This window comes from Pyrgilauda ruficollis, unplaced genomic scaffold (assembly GCF_017590135.1).
Source record: "Pyrgilauda ruficollis isolate IOZ18807 unplaced genomic scaffold, ASM1759013v1 scaffold3, whole genome shotgun sequence".
NCBI lineage: Eukaryota > Metazoa > Chordata > Aves > Passeriformes > Passeridae > Pyrgilauda > Pyrgilauda ruficollis.
Genome location: NW_024524377.1, coordinates 8479527 through 8505146, shown reverse-complemented (window position 1 = coordinate 8505146; position 25620 = coordinate 8479527). Strand labels below are relative to the sequence as shown.

Below are 25620 nucleotides of genomic sequence, written 5' to 3'. Positions count from 1 at the left end.
GTAGACATGCACACACATTTATATAAATAGAAAATTCATAAGTTCTACTTGTATATTGGACCATTTATCTAGTGGTTGATTTATTCTTTGAAGTTGATTATTGCCATCAAGATATACTTGGAAAAGAAATTAAAAGTCTAAGTAACAACCACTTTGGAATTGTTTCTTCTTTGTAAAACAAAACTCCAACATGTTTTAGGCAAATTGCAGAGGTATGTTTTCAGTTGGAATTCCCTGCAATGCCTTCAGTCAGAAAGCAAAACCAACAAAAATATTTTCACAAGCATTTTTTGCAAAAATCCTGAAACACATTTCAATTCTGGCATGCTTTTCATATTTTCCTTCTACATTTCAACTCCAATAAATCACCAACCAAACATATTGCATTAAATACTTCTTTGTTAGTCACACTGATGCTAAAATGTACAAGAGAAAAACAAGATGAATGCAGGGATGTCTGAATCAAAATATACTTTGCCATTTTTAAACACTTGAGAAAACACACAAAAATAAATCAAGATTCCACATATTTACAAATAAAAGTAAACCTCCTGAAGAAACACACTTGAAATCAAATGAAAGCTTAGACAAGTCTGTACTGCTCATAAGCAATTTAAGTACGTGCTAATATGTAATGTACAAATGGGAAATGTCTCCAGTTCTAGTGGCAGTAACAAAATGTGTCTTGTTGAAAGCACGTTCCTCTTCCAACATGGAGCAAATTGCAAATCACTCATTTTTGAACACATTCACACTGCTTGCGTGCATGTTGCAATAGTCTTGTGTTAGAACAGGAGAAATCAAGATCAGCTGCTGCTCTGACATTCAGATATCAATGGGTGTATCTGAAAATTCTACACAGGGATGCCCTGAGCCTTCTCCTCATGCCTAATAAACATGGATAAATGACTGAGGTTGCTCCCTTCATTCCATTACTATCATTCCAGATAAATGGATCAGACATTTCCAGAAGTGAAATGGTGGCAATATTTCAACCACACAAATGAAGCAATCAGCAGAGCCCTACGGAGCTGCTCTACACACAGATTTGCACCTGAGTGCATTGCAGCCAGCCAGCTGTGTGACCTGCTCTGCCACCAAACAGCCACACTGCTGAGCTATCAGCAGACACTCTCTGGGACACAAGGGCTGCAGGGAATGGAAAGCCTCATCAGGGTATGGAAAGGACTGCATGTGAGATGGCAGAGGACAGGGCAGGTAGCTGGGAACTGAAGGGAGAGAACAGACACACATTCGTGCCAGGTGACTGGAGAAAGAACAGGACAAAAGAGTCAGAGAAAGCAGTCCTTGACAACAGGAACCCAGCCTGAAGCCTCTGTCCTCTGCTCTCAGCAAGGTACTCTGAAAGCCACTAAATCACATTTTACTCCTCTGCCCAATCTGCCTCCTCCCCACATCCCTGCTAGCACTGCAGCTCCAGCAGCAGAGATTCCAGCCAGGTTTGTCAGTCCCAGCTCCTCCTGCAAGGGAGGAATAGGGACTGAGGAACTTCTGTTCCTGCTGTTATTACCCCTTGTAACCCTTAAATTCAGCCTGCTCCCTGTAAAATACCCAACAATGCAGAAGTGACAAGGAAAAGAGATGCCTCTTACAGCAGCCATCACGGAACAGCACATGATCCTCATCCTGTGTTTAGTCAGATCTGTTATTTGAAAATGAAGCCTGTTGTATCTATGTTTTATACACACAACACACACAGTGAGATGCCTGAAGCACCTCCAGACCCTGCCAGTGCATCTTATCCAGACTAGCAGCCTTAGAGATTAAACACACAGATTCTCACTACTCATAACTCCTTACTCCACACCTCAGTCATGTCAGACTACCCTTAGCAATGAAAAGATTTTATTAAAGGACCATGGTGTTGGTGATTGTGATGAAGGGCCCAACTCGTGCCAACTATTTGTCAGTCTTCAGAGGTCACGCCATTCCCTTGCTGGTGGGAGGACAATGCCAGTAACAGGCTTCCCTTGTGCCAAAATGTGCGGCAAATGACAGTGGTGAAAAAAAGGTCAAAGGAAATAAATATTATAGCTCTAAAATATAGTGAGATAAGTAAGGCAGTGGTTTAGCAGCACTATTAGCTGGAGTAGATTAGAAGGGATTGACCACACAATCTGCAGCCTGGACATCAGCAACTATTATCAGCCCTGAGTCCCAGTCCCTTCATCTGGGAGGCTACTGCCTTGTGGAAAAACCAGTTTAGCATGTAATTAAAATTTTGTAATGGGTTCAGAGTTCTTGATATATTTTCCACTCCATCACTGTCTTCAGATTTACCATCTGATTGGGTTTTGTCCAGCAGCAACCAGGGTATGACCTCAAAAAAATACAGAAAATGGTTTATTTCTGGGAAAGACAGGGAAGAAAAGAGGAGTTATCATTAATTTTATATGTCTTTTTAAATTCTTTTTGTTTTATTTTGGTTGAAAAGTACCACAAATTGTGTTTTAGGGTAGAGGTGAATACTTTCCTAAGCTCCTATTTCAGTTCATATTTCCAGCAAGGACTGGCTCAAGATTTCATAGCTGTACAAGGCAAGCTCAGTTTTGCAGCTGTTGCCCTGCATGGCTCATGATACTGACAGGAAAAAGGATAGATAAAGAGCCTGAGGCAGATCCTGCCATCCTCCCCTCTGCTTAGGGACCAGTCTGATACCTGCCTGGTCTCACCCAAACCCCAGGCAAGGGAAGAGGAAAGGTGGATACAGGGACTGCAACACCCCTTAGCTGCTGCTCCTATGGATCCCACCATGTCTGAAGGGCAGCACAGGGCAAGCTGGGCTCACAGCTCCAGCTGCTGCTGCCATGGCAATGCCGCCTCTGCCTGAGCTTTTCTTCCCAAAACCACCAGGACACAGTGGACTGCAAGGCCTCCATGAGCAGGATGTCTGGGTGCTCTGTGCACAGTGCCTCACAGAAGTGCAAAGGCAGACTGAGCTGAAATGGAGAGAGGCACAGAGACAAGAAGAGAAATTTCCCATCCTGCTGAGTTCAGCTTTGCCATTTTTTGGTCTGTAATGTATTCACACAACAGTTAAGATACACCTGGACAAGCAGCTGTGGAACCACCAGGAGCCTCAGTGCAACCTCCCAGAGAGCAGCTCAGGTCCATCCCACTGCACCAAGTCCTACCACTGCAGGTCCTTTAAAACTATCTCCTGTAAGTCAGGTGATCCTCGCACTACTGATGTACCCTGAGGCAGAAGCATCACAGGATCTTTGGGATGGTAAAAGATGGCAAAGGAGAAATTTCTTTGCAAGTGTGCAGGAAGGGGAGGGATTTGGCAGAAAGCAAAGAACATAAGGAGTAAGAAGAGCTAAGGACAAGGTGGGAAGCAGGAAACCACGAGATGTTTAAAAACCACACACATCTACAGAGAATGATTTTGCAATGCAGACTTAAATGTCTGGAGCTAATACAGTTATTAAAGGAGGGACATGACACAAGTTTCCCTGCAAATTCAGGATTATTCAAAATGCTAAATTAAATTGTGAGTGCTTCTAATGTAAAAACAAAAAAACCCAGTCGTGTTCTATTTCAAGCCATGTGCGTGCCATGCACGCCAGCCACAACATAAATCAAGCAAGGCAAGAAACACAAACCCTATCACCATCACAACGGTAATGCCAGTCATGAATATAAACACCATGTGTTGCTGGAAACCAAACGCCACAGGCACTGCATGGGAAACAGAACAAAAGCCCAGACTCAGAGAGCTTTAATGGCTTATAATAACTGCAAAGTGCTTCTGACTGGATCTGAACCATGGTATTTTACCACAATGAACACTACCTACAAAGAGTTCATGCGCCATGATAAAATAATCATTGTTCACTAGAAGCAAGCATTCACGAGCAAAGGTGTAACAAGAATGTCACTGACTACAGACACAGTCTGCCCTTGCCAGTGAGCTCACTAAGCTAATGGGTGAGAACAGGGTCTCAGGGTGCTACAACACCATCCACTGCAATGGGTGTTGCATGTCATTGAGTCATACTGTGAACAAGGAAGAACAAAGAAGGATGGACCAGGATGAAGCTAACAAAACTCGCACTTGAAAGGCTGGGTCAAGCTCTTTACACCAAAGCAGGCTTTCAGAGAACCACAGTAATGGTGAAGTTGGAAGGGACCACTGGATGTCATCTCGTCTAACCCTCTGCTCAAGCAGGGCCACCTAGAGATGGTTACCCAAGACCATGTTCAGATGTCTTTTGAGTATCTCCAAGGTGGGAGCATCTCTTCAGCATTTTGATAAATGAGTCCATTTTTGCACTTGGACATCCATTTAAAAGCCAGTTCCCCTCCTGCACTCTAAGTCCAGAATTATTTTCCAGCTCCAGTGGCATAAACATAGTATTAAGTTCATCTAGAAGTTCCTGAAATAGACAAGACATCAGGATAAATCCAATCTCTCCTTCCTAGCTATAGCTACTTGGGGATGGGATGGCATAGAGATCCTCTGTGTCTTCTACTCACCCTGTGCACAAGATAGGGTTCCAGCTTCCAGAAACACTGAGAACATCTCATCATGTTCTTTCCCTGCCGAATTTGACAGCAGCAACAACAAAAGGACAAACCAAAACAAGCTGAGGACAAGTTCCCAGCAGCGGCCATGGTCAGGCGGCAGTGTGTCTGGGAAAAGCAGCACTAATGTGAGCAAGGGCAGCAGAGCCCACCTAGGGAGGGTGAAGGGGCCCACACAGATCATTGTGCTGAGTGACAGCCCAGTGACCAGTCCAGCAAGCTGCTTCTAGACCATCTCAGGTCTCAACAGCACATCAGCCTTGCTCTCTTGGGATGTCTGTGTGACAGGCTAAAGACACAGCCTTAGCGATGCAAAAAATGTTCTCCAGAACAGCAGGACAGCAGACAGACCAGAGGTTAACATCTTTCCTTTTCCTACAGTCATGGGAAAAAAGTAAGCACAACAGTAAAAAGATACATGCTCTATCCTAAACTTATATGGTCATTTCAGAGAAGATCCATTTAGTATTGGAAATCACCTATTGTTTAAAATGAGCCCTAACACTGCTGTGACACATGAGCTGGCACAGCTCCCTCTTGGAAAGGAGGACTCAGTCTTGCACCATATTCCACCTTGAGATCATTCATGCTGGCTCCCACTTGCACAAGAGGGTGAGAAGGCACATATGTACACAAATGTTGTGATAAGCAAAGAAGTACTGGTGAGAGAGAGGAAAACAAAGTAGGAGGAAATACACAAAAAAGCCCCCTACAAAACCAAACCCCTGGAAAACTGTGAGCCTTTTCACCTTTTTCTTTAGAACAAAAGGCAGAAAGCCTCCTTCCCAACCCTCTTCAAAGTTGTCAAAAGTGTAAACCAAACTCATGTGCCATATTTGAGAACTTCACTCTGCAAGGCCATACTAAGTGAATCTGGTGGCAGCAAAAACCAACAAAGAAGCAGGAAACCAGATGGCTCTGGGAGACACTGGTGACAACGTGCAGACTGCCATCCACAGCCACTGCATGATGACAGCCAGGCTCATTGCAAAGACACAAACTGCAGAGCCCTGCTTTGACTTGATTTTCCTGTGTTTGCTCTCAAACAGGACCTCTGCTGGAGCTCAGAAGTGCCTGAGGGGCTCATCTGGGAGATGCACATCTCCAGCACAAACATGCCACATGTGTGGCTGCAGCTCTGTCTGCATTAGCAGGGCTGGGAATGCCCTGTGGGAAGGGTCTGACCCTGCTGATGCTCAGGAGCTGCTGAGAAAAATGGCACCATACTGTCCATCACGGTCATCTCCTCACCTCAGTGGTCTGTCCCTCACTGACAGCATAGGAAATGAGAAGAAATTTGGATCCTGAAACCACTAGCCAGAAGGGGAAAAATGCACCAGTCATGCAAAGAAAAGTTTTTCCATGACCTCCTTTGGTTTGCAGTTTACAAGCATGAGTAGCATCCCCAGTTACTGGAACTTAGCTATAGCTAGGCAACACCAGTACTCCTTTTTTATTTTAAACATGAAAAAAGTGCAATCCTCTCCTTCTAAACATTTTGAGTTACAAGATTTTCCTATTTCAGCAGACTATATTTAACCAGATTGATTTTTCACTGGAAACAGGAGTAATAAATAGTCTTTTGGGAAGAAAAGCTACTTAAGGAAGGCAAAACCACATAAAAATAGATATGCAGCAGCTACCAGTCAAACTATAGGTGTGACACACTAAGATGGCTTTGAGATGACTGAAAGAAATTTTAATCCTCCATCATTGCCAGCTGTATTAGATACTTCTGTCTGTCAAACCTACAAAAGAGATACAACCATTCTAAATAAGACTTTGTGTTATTAAGAAGGAGGAAATTTAGACCTTTCTCATTTATCTGAGAAGGGACTGATAGGAATGCCAATTTTTTTCCAATTGCTCTGGTGAGGGGAAAAAAAACCCGTAAATGCAAAAGATGCCAAATCCATTCAATCTCTAGGAAGATGCCTAGGAAGTTTAAGAGGGCAAAGCTGAAGGATAGGGCCTTGTGCAGCAAGGAACCATGCACAGTGCTGACCCCAGCCTTGTGCCTTTGCTGTGGCTCTGAGCAAGCCCAAACCCACCCAGCTCTGCCTGACCAGTACAAAAGAGCAGGCAGGTCTGTCCAAACTGGAGCTGAATCTGGTCCACACCAAAATAAATCTCAGATTTATTTTTGTTCCACAAGACAGCCTGAAATCCAGAATTGCAGGTAAAACAGAAAGGAAAAGCCATATTCTGGTTTTCAAACTTCAGGTGTGCTTTTTCCTTTGAGCATTCCTGCAGTCTATTTTCTGAGACTGGAGCAATCTCTGATACAAAAATCCTGCTGTAAACCAATAAGTAGGACAACAGAGCTAAGAGAATTCTGAAAAAAGGGACCAGCACAGTTGCAATTCTGTTCAGGGCAGGAAGGCACTATTCCTTCCTGCCTTCTCTTTGAGACAATACCTTTCAAAATTGATTGAAGATATAGAAGCAGCATGGTAGGAAAGAGAAACAACTAAAAATTTAAGCATTAAAGCAAAAGAAAACCTGTTGCAAAGAGACTGTGTGCCAGCAATCAATTGGTTGTCAGAGAAGGCAAGAGAGAAATATATTTTGTCACAGTTAACAGTTTCACAGGCTCAGGCACATGGCATAGAGATGAAATTGCTTCTAATCAGGTTTGTGATGCTTTCTGTAACATATTGCTCAGGTCTTTGTATTGAATGAGCTCTTCATAGCTGTGAAAACTGCCTTCAGTCTCTTCTTCTCTGGTATCATGGATATTCAGGCTAACAATGATGCTTTTGTACTCCCTAACCACAAAGCTGCAGTGATTCTGCATGCAGCCAGCACTGCAATCTAACCTTACTTCTTCACTCTTTCCCCGTGTCCTGTCCTTTTGGGATCTATTTACTTTCATTTCAGCAAGTCAGGGTTTTCCCTCTGGAAAGTCACTACATAATGAAAACATTACATTAGTATATAAATGTCATAATTTAAAACATTAAGGAGCAATTGTGCATTTCCCAGAGTGGGTAGGTAACAAAATACAGACTCCCAATGGATCAGCTGAGAAGGAACAAGTGTTGTGATGCTCTGTGTCCACGATTTCCATGGGTAGCTTATTAGATCAATAATACAAAGTGGCCATTTGGTGGGAAAACAGTGCTGAAGAACACGAACATGAAACTTCCTGCCCTTTTTGGAACAGTCAGCATGAGTGGACTCACTGCCTCCTTGCTTCTATACTTTAAAATGTAGTTGAGCAGTTGTGTTTTTAAAATTACACTGATGAAACTGTAAAGAGAAATGGGCCCACAGCATTCAGAGACACTTAACTGTGCACACTTTATAATGGTCACTTTTCTGAGAAACACCAATGAACATCAGTGGAGAGAAGTGTAAAATGAAGACATAATTCTTCATCAGGTATTTTGAAAGCTAAAATGGCTGCCCAAAGAAAATGGTACAGCTCATTAACTGAGGGATCAATGTTATTTGATTAATAAACAAACCTGATAATAAATTTAATAATAAACCACATTCATGTTTTCAGTGACAAGGGAGATTGGCTGTAATGTCAGAATCAAATGAAAAGGAAAAAATCCTGCAGGAAATTGAACTCGTTATCTGGTTGTTGTACACTGCATTAATTTTCCTTACCTGATAAGAACCAGTAATAAATAGATACCCCCAACTCACAACTGAAGTCTCCCAACTTTACAAGAGCTATAATTTAACATTAAGGGTTTTTTTCCCTTTTTAAGATGTCACCTACCATCACATCTGAATTGACCAGTGGCACTTGGGCTGATATCTGTTTTTGGTTCCCTTTGGTGACACAGAAAACTCCAGCTTCCATGGAGAAACAAGGTAAATATAATGAAATTCTGTACAATTGGTATCAGCAGTAAAACCACTCCTCAGAGGCCAGTTCAGGTGAGTTACTGCATAAGGATTTCTACGCAAAGATGGTCCTTGAACAGGGAATATGAAATTCCATGCACCTCTTCAGCCCCTAACATATCTCATATTCCAAATACTTGGCATATTTCCATGATTTCAGGGAGAGTAAGCAGTGACACTGAGCAACTGTTTAAATGTCATTGGTGCTAGAGAAGCAACAACACACTATTTTCTAGAGACAGCAGTATGGTATATAGATAAAATACAGAAAGATGCTCAAGGTGATATGGGAAAACCTTAACAAAGCAGGAATGTGAATCCTGGCCTCCTAAGCCCAGGAAACATCCACACAAACCCTACTCTGACGTGCTGGAGCAGGAACCATGGTGAAGGCAGGTCTGCTCACTGCAAATGTCTCTCTAACTTTCCCCTAAATCTCCCCTGATTTTTGCACTCAGTGGTTTCTTCTCATAATGAAGCAGACATATAATTTTAACTTGATTTCAAGAGAATTACTGTAATTGCCACCAACAGAATAATAGATCTGCATATAAAGAAATGGTTTTTCTCTTGCCTTTTCCATTAGAAAATTTAATTTCTGTGTTAATGCATTAAGATATTTCACTAAGCCATTTGCTTGCTACTCTCAATATTCACAAAATATTATTACCAAATGTAGTTTCTGCAAACAGCTATTAGTTTACCAGTGTTCTAATATCAATAAAATCAGTAGAATCTGACCAGGTCTTTTCTACAGCATAGAAAGCCACCTTGGAGACCATTTAAAACATATAATATGGTAATGTGTCTCATAGCATAAAAATAAGAGGAAAGTTGCTGTTTCAGATCTTTCTACATCGATGCAAAACCAGTCTAGCTAATTTCTGTTTACTTTCTATGCCACCGCAGTAGCAGCAATTTTGGTTCATGCAAAGCTGCATGGAATGGGATTTAAGTGCCAGGGAGGACACATGCCCATGTGAAGTCTAACACAGCGGGCAATAAAATTGTGGCTGACGAGCCACAGGACAGACAGGCTGGGACTTCTTGTCCTGTTGGGGATCTGGGGAATCCAGAGCTGAATTCACTTGCAGAGAAGGAAGGAGTTTGAACAAACTGCCCCAAGTGAAATGTCTTTTAGAATACCCATGTTAGCAGCCACACTGATCCTGTCCCCAGCACTGATACATTCAGGTTGTAGTGTTTCTCAGATAACACATCTGTGTTCTTCCTGGGGTCTGTGCTGGGACTGCATGAAGTGATGAGGCACCAGGTCCCAGCGTGAGCAGGGCCTGGGGCTGTCAGGCAGATCTGGAGCAGTTCAGAGGGCAGCAGGAGGAAACAGAGCATGCAAACAGGACACAAACCCTAAAGATCTTTGAACAGTCTTCAACTTGCAAGATGCTCACTAAGGCAAAGTGCATCTGCGCCATTTGGTGTTTGTATGGCTGGTTAAATGCTCCTGCAGTTCAGATATCAGGAGATGATTCCCTGTTCCTACACACCAAGCCACTCTCCGGAAGCCTGAAAATGCTTAGCACAGCTACTCTATTTCTTAAACACCACAATAAACAAACTTGCAGAAGTGCTGGATTCTAATAGCCACTGCACAGAGAGAAAGCAAGCAGGGAGGGGGGGGAAGTGCAGCAGCCCACACAACATCAAATGCTGGTAGGCTCAGTGCTAAATAGCAGATGATTCTTCCTGAATAACTGCCCTAGATTTTGCAAACAATACAGGGAATAAAAATAGAAACCCATTTACATATTGCTGTTAATAACTTTATTTATAGTGTCACAGCTAGAGCACAATACTGCAGCCAGGGCTTAACTTGAAAGCCATTCACTGTGGAAGAGTCAGACAGATACTGTTTTCTCAATCCTTATGCAACTGAAAAAAATCCTGCTAACAACATCCCGTCACCAGAATCCTTGTCAACAGAATCAGAAAAGAAGTTAACAGCAGTCAAAGCCAAAAACAAACCATCCCCAGGATCCTCTTGGCTTCTTCACCTTCTGGCTACTTAGGACATGCTGTGGTTAATCAAAAATCACCAGGGCTAGAAACCCTGGCAGGTAATTTTTCACTTCAGTTTGAGCCTCGTGATAGCACCTTAGAAGAATACTTGAGTGCTGTTTAATTTATTTATTTGGTTGTTATTTGTTTGTTTGAATTAAGAGGAACAGACAGGGCTCAGACTAAGTCAGGAGCTCCAGTAAGAAACAGTACGTGCCCAGCATGAAAGAGAATCCCTCCCACATCTGTGCTGCCATCTACATGACTGTAGCCAAATCTTACCTGGGAGCCAAGATTCCTGCCAGCTAAAATACCACTGGCCTGACACAAAAAGCTGGCATATCTTTAAGGTATACAGAAACAAACACAGAAATTTGTATCCTTGATTCCAATGTATTTTGCAAATTCCTGCTATTTATAAGTAAATGGATTGAGATTGAAGGCAAGAAAACAATCTCCTAAGACCCATCACCCAAGAAGTGAGAAAACATGGATCTAATTTTCCCTCTGCTTGAATCCAGCCTGAACTGGACAACTGGCTATTTTGGATTGGGAACAGGGGTGCCCTCAGGACCTCATGCTGCAGCTGCTCATTACATATAAAATACTCAGAATAATTAGAGGCAGAGACGGCGAGCGCTCCGCTCTGCCCTGCTGATTGTGGTGCACGCTGTGACATGGGACAGTGGGATTCAAGCTGCAGCTCCGGGGTTTGATTCTTTTATATAGAAAAATGAAACAGAATTAACAAAAGAGAATGAGGATGCCTTCTTCATTTATGGCCTCTCCTAGGAGATGTGGCCAAATGCCCTCTGGGTACATGGGAAAATGGAATTCAGATTACCTACCCTGGCAGTGTGCTTCTGATGAGCATGGTGTGCCTCATCCCTTGCGCCTCTTCAGGTCTTCACTACCTCTGTGTTGTCCTTTCTGCCACGTGGAATGTCAACTGAATTATTAATTCTCTGGGTTTCCATTTCAGTGAGGAACAGGAAGATGTCCCTCTGGCCTGGCAGCCCAGCCATGCCCTGCTCGCTCCCTGCAGGTGCAGCCCATGAGAAGTGCCCAGCACAGAGTGTGTGTGTTTGTGCACGCTCCCTGCTGGCTCCTTAGGCACAGCTCCTCAGAGCCTTCAAGACCTTCAGGACATTTCTGCAATGGCAGCCAAGCATGTCTGAACTCTGATCAGCCTCACTACCAAGTCAAATTAAAAAACTCACTGTCCATCTCAGGTTTTAACTTTTCAGACAAGATACCATTTTCAGTTTACTTCTTCCCCCACTGCATACTTCCAAGGAAAAGCAGCTCAGCAGGTAAGCCACACCTGCAATTTCAAAGTCCCTGGGCTTTGCAAGAAATTTGTAATCACTCCAATTTCAACAGCAAAATTTTACTCAGTTTGCAGCTGAAAATTATAAAGAGTACTGGATAGGAAGAACAGATTATCACTTACAATTTACACTCTGTAACACAACTTTGTCTCTACATGAGACCTGTCCTCCTAAACTGTGACCTGATGGTCACCATTCCACAGAAGGGAAGAATCTTAGGGAAGAAAGGCAAGGACGTGAGATTTCCTCATTTTTAATTGAAACAAAGTAGAACTATTAAATGAAAAGGCCTCTTTTTCTCTTGCCTGGAAAGGAAATTAATCTCACAAAGGGGCTTACAGTAGTTTTGAATGCAATCCAGAACAAAAGGTTCCAAATGAAACAGAATAATTATACTTTTATGGATCAGCTCTTGGCATTTGTTGAAGCCTGATCTGTAACTGCAATGCTCAAGTTCCCCTGAGCAGAAGCCAAAGTTTTGTTTGTTTTGTTCTACAAATTGATTCTTATTAGCTCATTCTTTAGAAACAAGGCACAAAGCAGTGGTGCATTGGTGTGCGTGCTCCTGGGAATGGAGGTGCCACCAACACTCCTATGGCACATAAATGTCCACATCTACACTTGCTTGCATCTGGTTTCCATTGCCCCTTCTTTTTTCCTCCAGACATCCTAAAAATTGGTAAATTTGCTCCTTTCTCTCCAAGGTTTTTTTTTTTGTCATCCCCATATTTTTTTGCCTACCTCTCCTCCCCACTAATATCCCATTAGCTCTGTGACACAGGTTCTCTCAGTTCCTTCATGGTCCAGGCAGTTACAAGGCACTTTTCTGAATTGCTGCTTCATTCAGCACTGATGTATGGGTCTGCCAGGCCTTGGAGATAACAGAAATTAAGTAGCTGTGAGAAGAAGGAGGGTTGTCCTAGTAACCCTCTATCAGCAGCATTCCCCACAGTGAGCAGGAATGGAGCCAGTGAATGATCACACTCTGCAATAAAATCATGCTTACATGATGAAAACCTACCCAAAACATCACCATCAAAACACCCCAAAACAATGAGCTGACATAGTGGATCAAACTGGGAAAATTTCCCACTGTTTCCTATCTGCACCTTCCTCTTCATGTGAGATTTGCTTTGCACAGCTGCTGCTGGGACAAAGAGGCATTTACAGCTGACCCTACAACTCAGCAAAGCCCTGCACACCCAGCCTTCTGCATGCCACTTACTGGGGAGATCTCTGCAACCTAGGAGGCTAGGAGAGAATATTTTGCTGATGGTCACACAGATAGAAGTTTTATAGATAGTTTTATAAATATCTACAAATAAATTTATAAATAGTATGCCAGGTTTTTTTGTCTTGGGGGTTGATTCTGTAGAACTGTAGATAAGGAAGTTGATTTTGAATGTTGATGATCCTCCTATATGTTTATGGCATCAATTTGGGAGGTTGATTCAAAAAATGGACGTGGTTACTGGTCAAGAATGTCCTTAGATTTTCTCAGTGCCTTTGAGAGCCTCAGATATTTGCCAAAATCACACACAGCAACCACAAAGAGCTCTGCTGGTCATGGTATCAAGGAAGATAACACCTACAGTGCTATATTTTGGTTGCTTTTTAAATAGCATCATACAAACACTTCCCAATCTCTGAAAGCTACCTGCAAACCTCCATGTCCTCAGAATCTACACAGTTTTACAAATCCTTATTCCCACCACTCAAAATTATGTGCATCCTTCTTGGGCTTTGCCACAAAAACACAAGTGGGCACAGAAAAATCTCAGTTTTCTAAAAAGAGCACTTCTATCATTCCACAAGGGCAATGCTATGCCAGTGGGATGTGTGTGATGGAATTAATTAAACCTTTGGTCTTTTGCCTCCCTTGCTCTTTTGTGCAGTCCTCTGGTGCTCCTCATTTCTGTCAGTTCTGTTTCTCAAGAACTGTTTCTGTTCTTAGCTTGGTTTCTTACAAAAACCCCACTAACAGAATTATGCAGACTGCACAGTCAGTACTAACCTCTCCCAAACTTTTTCACCACTTAGTATAAAGCAAAGTTAATAAAGAAGAGAAACTAGAAACTACACTATGACTTTCATTTACTGAAGGACATAGACTCAAGTTAGCAGTGGTACTAACTTGAGTCACAGGATGCCAGGCCACTCGAGAGCTCTTCTCCATTAATTGGTTCCAGCTTTTGTCTCTTCATTATTTATCCACTGTCAAAATTATATATACACCAGTAGGAACAGATGCACAAATTAGCAGCTATTGTTGAGGGATATAAATATAGTATAAAACAAGAGAAGTTAATCCATCCCCATCCAGAACTGTGCCTGTTTTATAGCTTCTGTAAGAGCTTCAAATCGTTTTGCAAAGTTCCCTGCATTACAGAACAAAAAGTTTAACTAATTTTTGCTTTTCAGTCATTATCATCTAGGGAGGAAGCAAAAAGGTGGGATGATGATTTTAATAAAAACCTCTTCAAATGTTATATAAACTCAATGTTCTTAAAACCACTTTGCATGTTAACTACATGACAAAGCAGTTCATCAACTGAAATCTCACGAAGTCTTTACAGGAGAAAAGCAACTCTGTAAAAGCAGGTCTTCACAAAAGAAAAGTTTTGTTCAGAGAATACTCAATTTTTCTTGTCAAGGTTACTCCAGAGTACAGAGGACTGGGAGTGAATTAGCTGAATAAACGTAATTTGATGGGGGTTTTTTTACTACAAATTTGATACATTTGTTTTTATCAGACCAAACAGCAATCATACATTTTTTAAAAATCAATTTCTTCTTAGTACTATTGAAGAAAAAAGAGAATCCAAATAACCTTGATGAGTTAAAATTCTGCTCTGCAAACTTCTGCAGGCACCTTCATTATTCTCTCCAAATTACTCTTCACAGTATTTCATCATTAAAACATCTAACACTCTTCAATCCATCACCCTGTGAACTTCACAGGCCCTTGTGTACACTCAGATAGCAGGGTGTGAATTATACATCACAGGCCCTTCCTAATTGCTGCTGGCTGGCTGCTGGCTGCAGCTCTGCAGTCACCTGGCACGCTGCTCGTGCGGGATGCTCCCTCGATTGCAGCACCCGTGTTCAGCAGTGCAGCCAGCGGGGTGCCTTGCACCAGGAATTTATCCGCCTTGCTCTGCAGAGGGTACCAGGCTCGCTCACGGCCCTGAGGACACCAGGGGCTCCCAGCAGGGACCAGGATCACAATACATTCCCAGCTCAAAGAGGAAGATCACAGCGCAAATGAATACTTAAATGAGCTAGCATGTATTTGTTCTTAAAGGTTGCTGTGCACACGCACAAAGAGGTAGATTTGCTAAAATATATAAAGCAGCTGTCCTTATTGGCTTAAAAGTTTTCATGACTGAACCATCAATACATTTATTATGGAGAGGGAGTGATCCTGGGTTGAAACATCTCCTGTAGTATTTACACCCGGACTTATTGCACAGCTTTGAGGTCAACTCCAGGTGTGTCAAGGCTGCAATAAGTGAATTTCTTTACACTTGAATTTTAGCATGAATGACAATCTCCAAAAGACAAGTGACTTTTTCCTCTCAAAGACAGCAAATTGATTAGGAAGAGACAAGTGATCAGTGGTGGTAAGCAGAGTATTTCACCTTCATCCATGGGTGAAACCTATTTCTGCACTTCCTAAAACTTATTGCTAAATTGAAAGAAAAGAGAAAAATCTGCAACATTAAAAAGCAAAGATTCACATCTGCCAGGCATAGGTGAAACTCCCAAGAGCTGGTTCTTGACAGAGAGAGTTCCTGCTTAGGTAAAATTCACTGCTGTCATGTGGGGAAAGATGTGGGCAGGCTCATTTCCCTCCTACTCACTCTCATCCTACAGCTTCAACCAGAAGTTACAGCAATTAAATGCTCTAAATTCACATGAAACCCATAGTTACCCCCCACCTACAGGCAAAAATAACTTTCTGCTGCTCGTGGGCACATCTCTTGAATAAGGAAAAGGAGGGAGAGGTCTTGCCAAGCCTTGATTCTGAGAAACAACCAACCAACCCATCAACACACTTTAGAGGAAATCGAAGCTCAGGGACTGGCACAGAGAGCAGCAGCAAGGATGCAAAACATGGATAAAAGTGGCTCTTGGGCTTTCTCCTTCTTAATGTTGCTCTTCCTTGTTTTTAAACAGAAACCATCAATTTTCATTCTGCCTCCCCTCAGAAAGGAAAGAAGACAAGGAGGAAGATGGATTATACAGTAAATATTTTAAAAAGTTACTGCTCCTGCCCTTTCCTGGCAATGAGGCCTTCCAGAGAAATTAAAGCTACACAAACTTTGGCTGAGATGAGGGACTGTGTAATATTTGAAAATATCCATGTCAGAACTGTCAGGAATTTATACCTGCCGTAATGCAACTTTATTTATTAAGGAGCATTAAGTCCTTCACCACCAGGAAACATTAAGAACAGATGTCCTGTGTGTGAGGACAGTGGGAGGAGGGAAGAAAAAGATGTTTGCGTAGTTCAATTTTTCCTCAAATGTCATAGTTCACAATTCCATAGATCCTTGCAACCTAGGAATTAAAAAAACTTCCTAAGCAACTACTTAGGCATCACAACACCTCAAAGGTGAAGAGGTTAAGTTGACGCAGCTGGTCTGAATACCCTGACACTCAGCCAAAGTGCAACTATTTGGTCATTTTTAAGGGGAAGACTTTTTGGTGTTAGAATGTCATTAAATCAGAAGATGAGCTACAAATGCTTTCCATTTAAAAAGCTGAAAGCAAATGGTCTTGTTTCATTTCTGCAAATGGTTTAGTTCAAGTTGTCAAGAAGTTTAAGAAACTCTGAAAGCAGGTTAATGTTGTTGAGTACATGATTCATAAGAATTATGTGAAGGGGTGAAGAGAGGAAACTGTCACTTTTACTGCACTTGGATGCCAGCCCTAAAATAAGCTTCTTGAAACAGTTCATTAAAGGAATTTCAATGACAAAGCCAACCTTTATCCGTTCACAGAGGACTTCAAGCCTCCTTTTATAGCACAGAGATTACTATATTTGGCCAAACCTAGATAACATTAAAGCCATTATCACTGCAGTGAGACACTATAAATAGCAATAGTAATGTAAAACACTTAAAATTCTGTCTGGGAAGCATGATAGATAAACAATATTATCTATGCATAATTTAGGGCTTGTTTATCAGACATAATCTCATTCATGATGACATGAACAAATTTAGTTACATAATTCACCTTGTTGTTTACCCAAAATTACTTGCATAGTCTTGGGAACTCCTTTCCTGATTGCATTTGACAATAGACTTTATATTTAACACACACACATATGTGGGAAAGGTCAAATCATGCTCTGAGGTTCTGGATTTGTCAAAGTTAATTCTCATTCAATAAATCAGGACAGGAAAATGTTTCACTCTCTGTTTAAAGGTTCTGTTCATGTGCATTGAAAAAGAGTGTATTAATCTCAAACCTTTGCATCTTTGTTTTGTCACCACACTAAAATTTTCAGAAGAAAATGATCCTGAAACAAATTTTGCTGCCAAAAATTACAGGAAATTATATTTTCATTGTGGATAAATTAGTCTCTGAACTTTACTTTCCATAACAATAATCAGGAGATTATGAACTCATTTGCAGGAAGTCCAGATAAAAAGATTTGCTCAAAAAAGATTGTCTTTTACCCATTCAGGTCAAAAGGACCACAGCATCTCGCATTTAAAATATCATCTTTCTCTTATGGAGAGACAGCCCACCCTGTAAGGGAAGTGTGCCACAGTAAGCAATATCATAGCAGAACTGCTCCTTATTGAGGGATCATGGCTATGTTTTACAGGCTGGTACTTGAGGAAGATCTCTTCTACACAGGTTTAAATTGCCTTCTTTTTTCTTAAACAAACAGAAAAGGAAAAAAAGAAAAAAAGTGTGCAACCTCTTTTTCTAAATAAAAAAAAAAAACCAAAAAAACCCCCAAAAAGCCAAACCCCAAAAAACCCCCCAAAAACCCAAAAAGCCCTGAACCATGTAACCTAGAATCTGAAACTAAGCATATAAAAGCAGAACTGTAAAGTAAAGAACACTTCATTTTTAAACTAGAAAAGAAAGCCTACACACATTAACTTCACATAATTTTAGATTAACATTTTCTGCTGGTAAAGTGGTTTGGGTTTGGTTTTTAATTAAAATTAGAGGTGGTCCCAAAAGCCCATACCCAATCATCCCTGAAAATTAAAATATTTAATCTTGTCTGGAAGAGAATTTAGTAAGCCACTTCTCCCACACAAAATGTGAAACCAGGCTAAGTGCACAAGGCTGGGCTCTGGTGCCTTCTGAGTTCAAAGGACCCAAGTTAAACCCATCTGGATGGAAACCTCCAGAGCCTCATTATTTCCATGCTGACAGTGGGTTTGGAAAGCAACCTCACTCTGCAGATCCAGTAAAAATCAAGATGTCAGGTTCCAAGCTTTAAGATGACAATCAAACTTTTAAATTAATAGTTAACAAAAATTCCCATCCATTATACTTTCATTTAAAATCTGCCTTTATACACAATCTTGGAGAATGGGGAAAAAAGAATCACTGAATACAGCTGATGGAGAAGGAAAACCCACAGCTCTGTGCAGACCTTCCCACTGGAAATGCTCTTGCTGATAAATCATCAACAGGAAGCCAGATTCAATGGCTGGGCACAGCACCCTTGCACTGACTTCACATACTTCTCAATTGCCTTGACACAATAACCTTTAGCTCATAAAAACTTAGCTCTTATGACATTTTTGAATAGTGACGAACACAAACCAGAATTGCTTGGAGCATTCTCATCTCAAAAGCCTCCCCTTGAGCATTTCCCTGTGCAAAGTAAAGAGCCTGCTTGCTTTTATTCAGCCAGTTCATTAATCAGCATCCCTGAGATGCTACCTCCCCCCTCCAGGGTGTTTCTGTGTGCATGTAAATGCTTCAAAATCATCCACAGCCATTCCCACTAGAGGTGGTTTCAGTGCAGCCAGGCAAGAGCAAAGGCTCCGTGCTGAACTCCTGGTGTGAAATGAGTCATTTGTTCCAAATCATGTTTCCTTTCTTCAATATTCGCACTTAGTTATTCATTTCCCTAAAGTACATGAAGATGAGATGTTCCTGAGTTATTTTCTATTTGCTCTCAGCACATACACTATTTTATTCCTATTTCTTATCTCACTTTTCCAGCCTTTTCCATGATTTCAGTGGGCTGTGATTTAGGACCTCACAGGCACAGACAACAAAGCCCACACTTTGAGGAAGATATCATTTAAGTTGTTTCCTCTTAAGATCTTTTGAGACCTTAGAGTCCCTTTGCACTGGAGCTGTTGGCACCTGCAAGGGCCTGGATTCCTAAACACTCATTACCCATGAGGAATAAAGTTAAATTCACTTTTACGCTGCAGAAGTGACACTATTACATAAATGCTTGTATTATTTAATAAGTATGCAAGATGTGAAAATTAAATGTTTGCAAGAGTTCTGTTAGCTACCCATCAGGAACTGACTGGTGCACATTCCCATTTATGTTTTTGTGTTTCACCTTTCATTTTTCTACACAGCCATATCTGAAAATCATAGCTCTTTTCTCTTTCTATACCTCTAAGCTATGTGCCATTTTTTGATGCATCTTTTGAGATCTCCATGTCTCCATACCAGCCATTATCTTTGATCTATTTTTTTCCAGTCACAATTGTTGCATCAGATTCCCCTTCCCCCTTTAAAAATTTTCATTTGCAAACTTAGTTCATTATTGTTTATTTAGTTATTGTATATGTAGTCATCTAAATAAAAATTTCAAATCAGTATCATCCTAAAGAGACAATCAGCTTTACTAAGATTTGACTGCTGAACTTTCAAACCTGCAAAATAATGACATATGGAAATTGATGTGGAAGCCTAAAATACCATAGTCTTATGGCATGCTAATGAATTGCACTTAGTTTGAATGTCAGGTTGACCTTTGAGTAATGGAAAAAAGTAATTCACAATCAGCATCTATCACAAGTAATTTACACACCTACTTGAACAAGCTCAGTGTCATTAAGGAAAAAATGAACGTGAAGACACAAAATGTAATTTACTGTAGCACGAAGTCTGCTGAGGGCACTGTGGCTGGCCTCTGCCCCTTCCCTTCTTCACCATGCATGTATCCTTTATTTTTCATCACTGAACTGTTACTGTCTTTGATTTCTGATACTGGTTTTGTCTTCATTGTATTGCTAGTGGATCTTTATCTCTTTACTGAGTCACAACCAAAAAAACTGAAGGGCTGAATTCCATCCAAGCCAGCACAGAGACTCTCCCTGATTTCAGTGAGTTTTATATGACTCTACATTCAACACTGAGCAAGCTCCCAATTTTCTGCTTGTACATTGCCTCTCCCAGCTATCCTCAATCCTAAGGTAAAGTCTTCAAATGCATCAGAATTTCATATGGATTTTTTCACATCAGCTATTGGAGGGTGCAGGATGTTAGAAACTCACTTTTATTTGTTGAGCATAAAATATCATAAAGTATCAGAAAATATAATTCAACCACATACTAAAACTGCATGGGAGAGAAAAGCTACACAGGGAGTTCACAGGAAAAAATTATTGTTGTAAGGGGAGATGGAAAAGGAAAGCTCTCTGTCCCCAGTCCCTGTGTCTCAAAAGATGCATTTATAGACTGACAGAGCTGTTACACAGTTCCAGGACCTGGCTTAGCTGAGACATAAGTGATCTCCAAAGAGATCAGGTACACCAGCAGAGGTGAAATGCATTAAGATTAGGTTAAACTTTGCAAGTGCAGCCTATAAAGCTATCAAGCCACCTGAAGTACTACTTTATTGCCTCTTCCCTGGGAAACTGGACAGTGGAAATCAGGAGATGTTCAGAAGCTCCTGGGGTTGGACTAACCCAGTAGCACAGGCTGAGTTTGATTTTGCATGACTTGCCAGAGATGGGATATCAAACTCTTCTCCCCATCCAGGTAGACCAAGGAGCAACACATTGCTGGGTGACTGAGCAGGTGTCAAGGCTGTCATTAATGGACCCCCTGCTTGTAATTCCAAACTGCCAGAAACCACTCCAGAAAATCTAGACCTTAGCCAGGCTCTGCAATTCACCCTATGGGAATTGTTCCCGATTTTTAACTTGCATTCCATCATCTCTTATCAGAGGGGTGCTTGTAACTGTCCAGAAATAACTGACCCCAATATAACACCTTCTCAAAACCATCAACACTTACGCCAGCAAAGAAATAAGGAAAAAAAAGAGAAAATGTAAGGAAAGAGATCAGTTCAAGTCACTTCTCAAAGGAAGATATTGTTTGGATGAGGCAATCCTCCTACCATCTTATAAACAAACTTTCAAAAGTCAGCTAGTGACTCTTCAGAGTCTTTACACTAATTTTGGATTATGTGTCACTGACATCTTCATCTCTGGGTGCTCAGGGCCAAGCACTGGAAGGGTCCCTCCTCCCCCATGGCTGGGAGACAGGCTGCTGTTCTTACCTGACATTGTCATGCTTCTGGATGTAGATCTTATGAAACATCATGTCTTCTTGTTTGGCATTAATGTCAGCTTTCATCTCCATGGCAACATGTCGAGGAAGTACAGAGAGCAGGAGACGCTCCTGTGGAGTCAGACAGATGAACCAATTAAAACACCTGCTGCCCAGTTAACAAACACACTTTGTTCCTTACTGGGGAGAAATGACTCATCAGTTTGGTGAGAGATGAGTACAACCAAGCAAAATGGGCTCCAGAAACCCAGGAGCTGATCCCCTAACCAGTCATATGCAATTCTCTTCCCAACCTCACAATAAGAATTCAATAGTTTTAGGAGAAAAAGTATTATTTTTCATTCCAGATGCACTGGGCTTACAATTCATGGTTGCCAATTCTCATGCCAACCATGCAACTCAAAGAGTGTTCCTGCACTGTTCTTGGAAGGACTCTGACAAATGAGATTGTCTGACCTCCCACACAGTCTCTGCACACCACCACGAAGTCTTCCTTCACCTAACACCAGAGGAATGATACCCCAACACCCTTGGGCACTATTTAAAATTCCTTCCTTGCTTATCTAATTATCTAAGCACATTCCCCCAGCAGGCACAAACCTGCTCTTAGCAGCTAAAATGTAGAAATGCCCCGATAAAACCAGCATGAGAAGTGCTACTGCTGCACTTTAAACCACTGTTAGTGCCCAATTGAATTAAGATCTGTAAACCCACCCACTCACCTACAAGAGTATTTTCAATAACCACATACCATCAACAGTTTGTGGCTCTCCTTGCCCCTCAACTGGCACTTTCATTTACTGATTGTAGCTTTTATGTGACTTTTGTAACATTATTTTGCAAGCTGTTCCTACAGAGTATGCAAAAATTGACAAAATGATGACTTTCTGGTGATTTTCCTAAAAACTCACATAAAAACAAGTGTTTGTTATTATTCTAAACTTGATGCCAATTTCACACAGAAATTATAGAATTTAAATCTGCAGGTAATTTGTGCCCCAGGGATGCATTTGTGTATATCAGGAATCACACCTGAGAATTCTGCCCAGAGCTGCATTCTATTCCCAGTCACACCCCATGAAGTTCAAAAGGTTTGTGAAGGTGGGAGCATCTCCTTTGGGATCTGCTCTGCTGTGGTCTGGTCCAACCTGCAGGCAGTGCTCTGGAATAGCTGAAAAATCCCAAAAGCTTGTGCCATCCTTGTCTTTATTTTTGTTTCCCTGCAATGAGCAGGAGGAAGAAAAGGGCTTTCCTTCTTATGACACAGACAGAAGGTGATGCAAAGGAAGGTCCCCAGCCTTATCTAAGAGCTCATTAATTCTCAACAACACAGGGAGCAGCAGGGTTCAAACACAGGCCTGACTCAGAGGGGACAGCAATCCTGTCCCAAGTACTCATGTCACCAAACCAGGTGCCCATGCCGCAGTTATAGGCACATTTCTGGCTTCTAATTCCTAGTTATAACTGGAATTTCACCATTTATTTCTTCCTCCAAGAAGAGAGAGGAACCCTGGGGGAACCAGAGGAAGATGAATTCACTGAAAATGTGCTCAGCATGCACTGAGACATTTTATGATCTGTAGCACTGCCCAGTATTTCTTTTTCCCCCTTCAACATGCACCATAAACAGAGTCTGCCTCCAGTCTTTGAAGAGATAGTAATAACACAGAAGATGTGTTGGAGGGATTTCTATCTCTGCTTAAAACTGCAGCAGTCATGAAAAGGCACTTGTTTTTAAAGCACTGTCACCATCACTAGCATACTGCAGGTGCTAACAGTTACACATCCTTATTTTTTAATAAAAAGCAGCTCAGGAATCATGCACGTGTCCTTAGGCTTCTGTCAGCTATTGGTGCACTCCCTGAGTGGAGAAGCACAACACATTTGTGTGCTTTCCAGAGTAAATGCTGTATACATTGTTGTCATTTGCATATTCTAATAGGCATCCTCAAATGTGTGAAAGCTGCTATTTTATGTGTGATTTTACACATCCTCTAAATAACTTGGAGCATTACGGGAGGTTCGGGGGCACCCACAGGTTTGGAACATTCCCTGTGGGTGCATGAGCACGGAGGGATTACTCCTTCCAAAACAGAGACAGGAGCCTGAGTGTCTGTTGTGAACATTCCAGGAGATGGTCACCTACATTTCCCAGTAGCTTTTACTTGAGAGCCCCCACCCATACTCTTCCTGACACCGTAGGCAGATTAAATCACCAATATTTTCAAGACACTTGAGATCTGCAGGAGCTGCGCTACCGCTGCTCTGAACTAATAATCAGGGGATAAGATAGGCTCATCAGGTGAAACAAATGCATGTGGCACAACATCCCTTCATGCAGCTACTAATTAGGAAGCTGAGCTGTGTTACAGAGCTGAGCATTATCTTTATTCTGTTTGCTTGGAGTCATCACAATCACTGAAAATAACCTCTGAAGCTAACAGCAGAAGGCTATAACAAGTGCATTTGTAAGGCATAAACCACATGAAAAGGCCTTCGAAACAACAAAATCCCTATGTTTCATTTCAAATGGAGCAGAGAAATTAGGGTCTCCACTAGAGAACAATTTTCATTTTGATACAATAACCAGAAAGTGCGGCAGCCCTCGATGTAAAATGCTGTATTAGGCACCAGTGAGGTGACCAGGGCTGCTGTTCTACAAGTATAACAAGGCAGCATTCTGACCTGATAAAAACACAAGAGCAAATCGATACATAATTCTCCCTACAAAATAACATGCAAGTATAGTTCCACTGAATTATACATTAAACAACTGCATCCCAAGGAGAACTAGTCTCTAAAACAGGCAGATAGATGAAGGAGTTCAACACAGATCTACCCTGTTTACACACATACACGTGTGCATGGGCACACACATTCCCACAATGACTCTGCAAAGAAATTTTAACTATTTATGAAGTCCTCTCCCAAGATGACCTCAAATCACTGTGAATATTTGGTATCTTAAGATTATCCATTTCTCCTCAGATTTAGTAACAGTTACTTTTTACCAAAAGTGATGCTGAGATGAAAAAAAGGAAAGAACAACTTACAGAGACAGAAGACATGCAATGCTAGAATTAAGACAGTGCAGTCTCAACAGCCCATCTCTTACTCACATGCTATTTGCTCCCTACACAATGTGGAGAGCACCTGATTTTTTATCCAAGGATATTTTCTTGTGGGCAACAGGGTTATCTCAAGTAATGAAATCACAAGGCATCTCTTTTCTGCATTGGACATTCTGGATTTTCTATTTACTTTCAGGCTAATTTTGGGTGCTGGTAGATGCTTAATAAAGGAAAATACAAGGTCATTTGCCTGAGAAAATCTGCCTGCCTTTAAAAGAGAACAGCACACAGGAGCACCATCAATCTCCAGAAAAAGACAAGCAACTATAAATAACAGTTGGGCTGTGCAGTTGTGTTTTCCTCCACCCCTGTTTGGACATGTGGGCTGAGCTGTCCTTATTTGTGTCTGCTGTCACCTCGTGCTTATCTCCATGCATTATGCATGGAGTCATCTGAACTGAACCTGGAGATCAATGTCAGCACAGGCTGTGGCAGCAAATAATCTCATTAGGAGTCTCCAGCTGCCAGGACCCGCAGCTACTGCTGCAGGGACTGAAGAGCACTTGGCAGTGACTGGCTTTGAACCATGTTTTTCTGGTGTCCTGGCTTTCTTATGTATGGTATAGTACTTCCTGGAGAGGGAGAGAAGAAAAAAGCATCAAGATAGGGCACTTGTCAGGACTGTTCCAGGGAGCTGCTGCTGAGACAGAAGTTCCCAAATCCAGCAGAGCACAGGCATCTGAGCCATGCTGCTGAGGCAGCCTCTCAGCAGGGAGGACAGGGCTGTAATCAATGAGTAAAATGGCACATTCCCTTGGCTCAGTCCTTTCCTCCACTTCAAGGTGTGGAAGGAGAAGTGACTGCTCATTTCATCTTTTTGAGACAATATTCATTGCAAAGGAAAAAGGAGTCTTGAGTGTGAATCTTGTTTTCATACAGAAAGTACCAACTAAGCACATGTACACATTATTTCACAGTAAGGATTGAACAGCAGCTATGTCAGCCAGAGGTACCTCATGAAACACTGCCAAAATACAAATCCATAGATGCAGATGGGCTAGACATGAAGGAAAATGAAACTGAGTTGCCACAGAGATGCAAACACTCCCCAGCTGCTTAATTCCCCTGACCTCTCCCCAAACCCACAACCAAGCTCTGAGATATCTCCCAAGGGATAAATGGAAGTCCCATTTCATGATTCATTTCAAATTGGACTGAACAGACCACTATGAGATGTAGTGCAGAGCAGAGATGTGTGTTAGCAA

General features: G+C 41.6%; 1 protein-coding gene across 2 annotated transcripts in view; it reads right to left on the bottom strand.

Annotated features, from left to right (window-relative positions):
- ADCY5 (adenylate cyclase 5) overlaps positions 1–25620 on the bottom strand; it is a 204803-nt gene that overhangs the window by 57794 nt on the left and 121389 nt on the right. For both annotated transcript variants that reach the window (XM_041473286.1, XM_041473287.1), the window contains one exon: positions 21274–21395. In XM_041473286.1, the coding sequence (XP_041329220.1) occupies positions 21274–21395 (122 nt within the window). The remainder of the gene's footprint in view (positions 1–21273; positions 21396–25620) is intronic.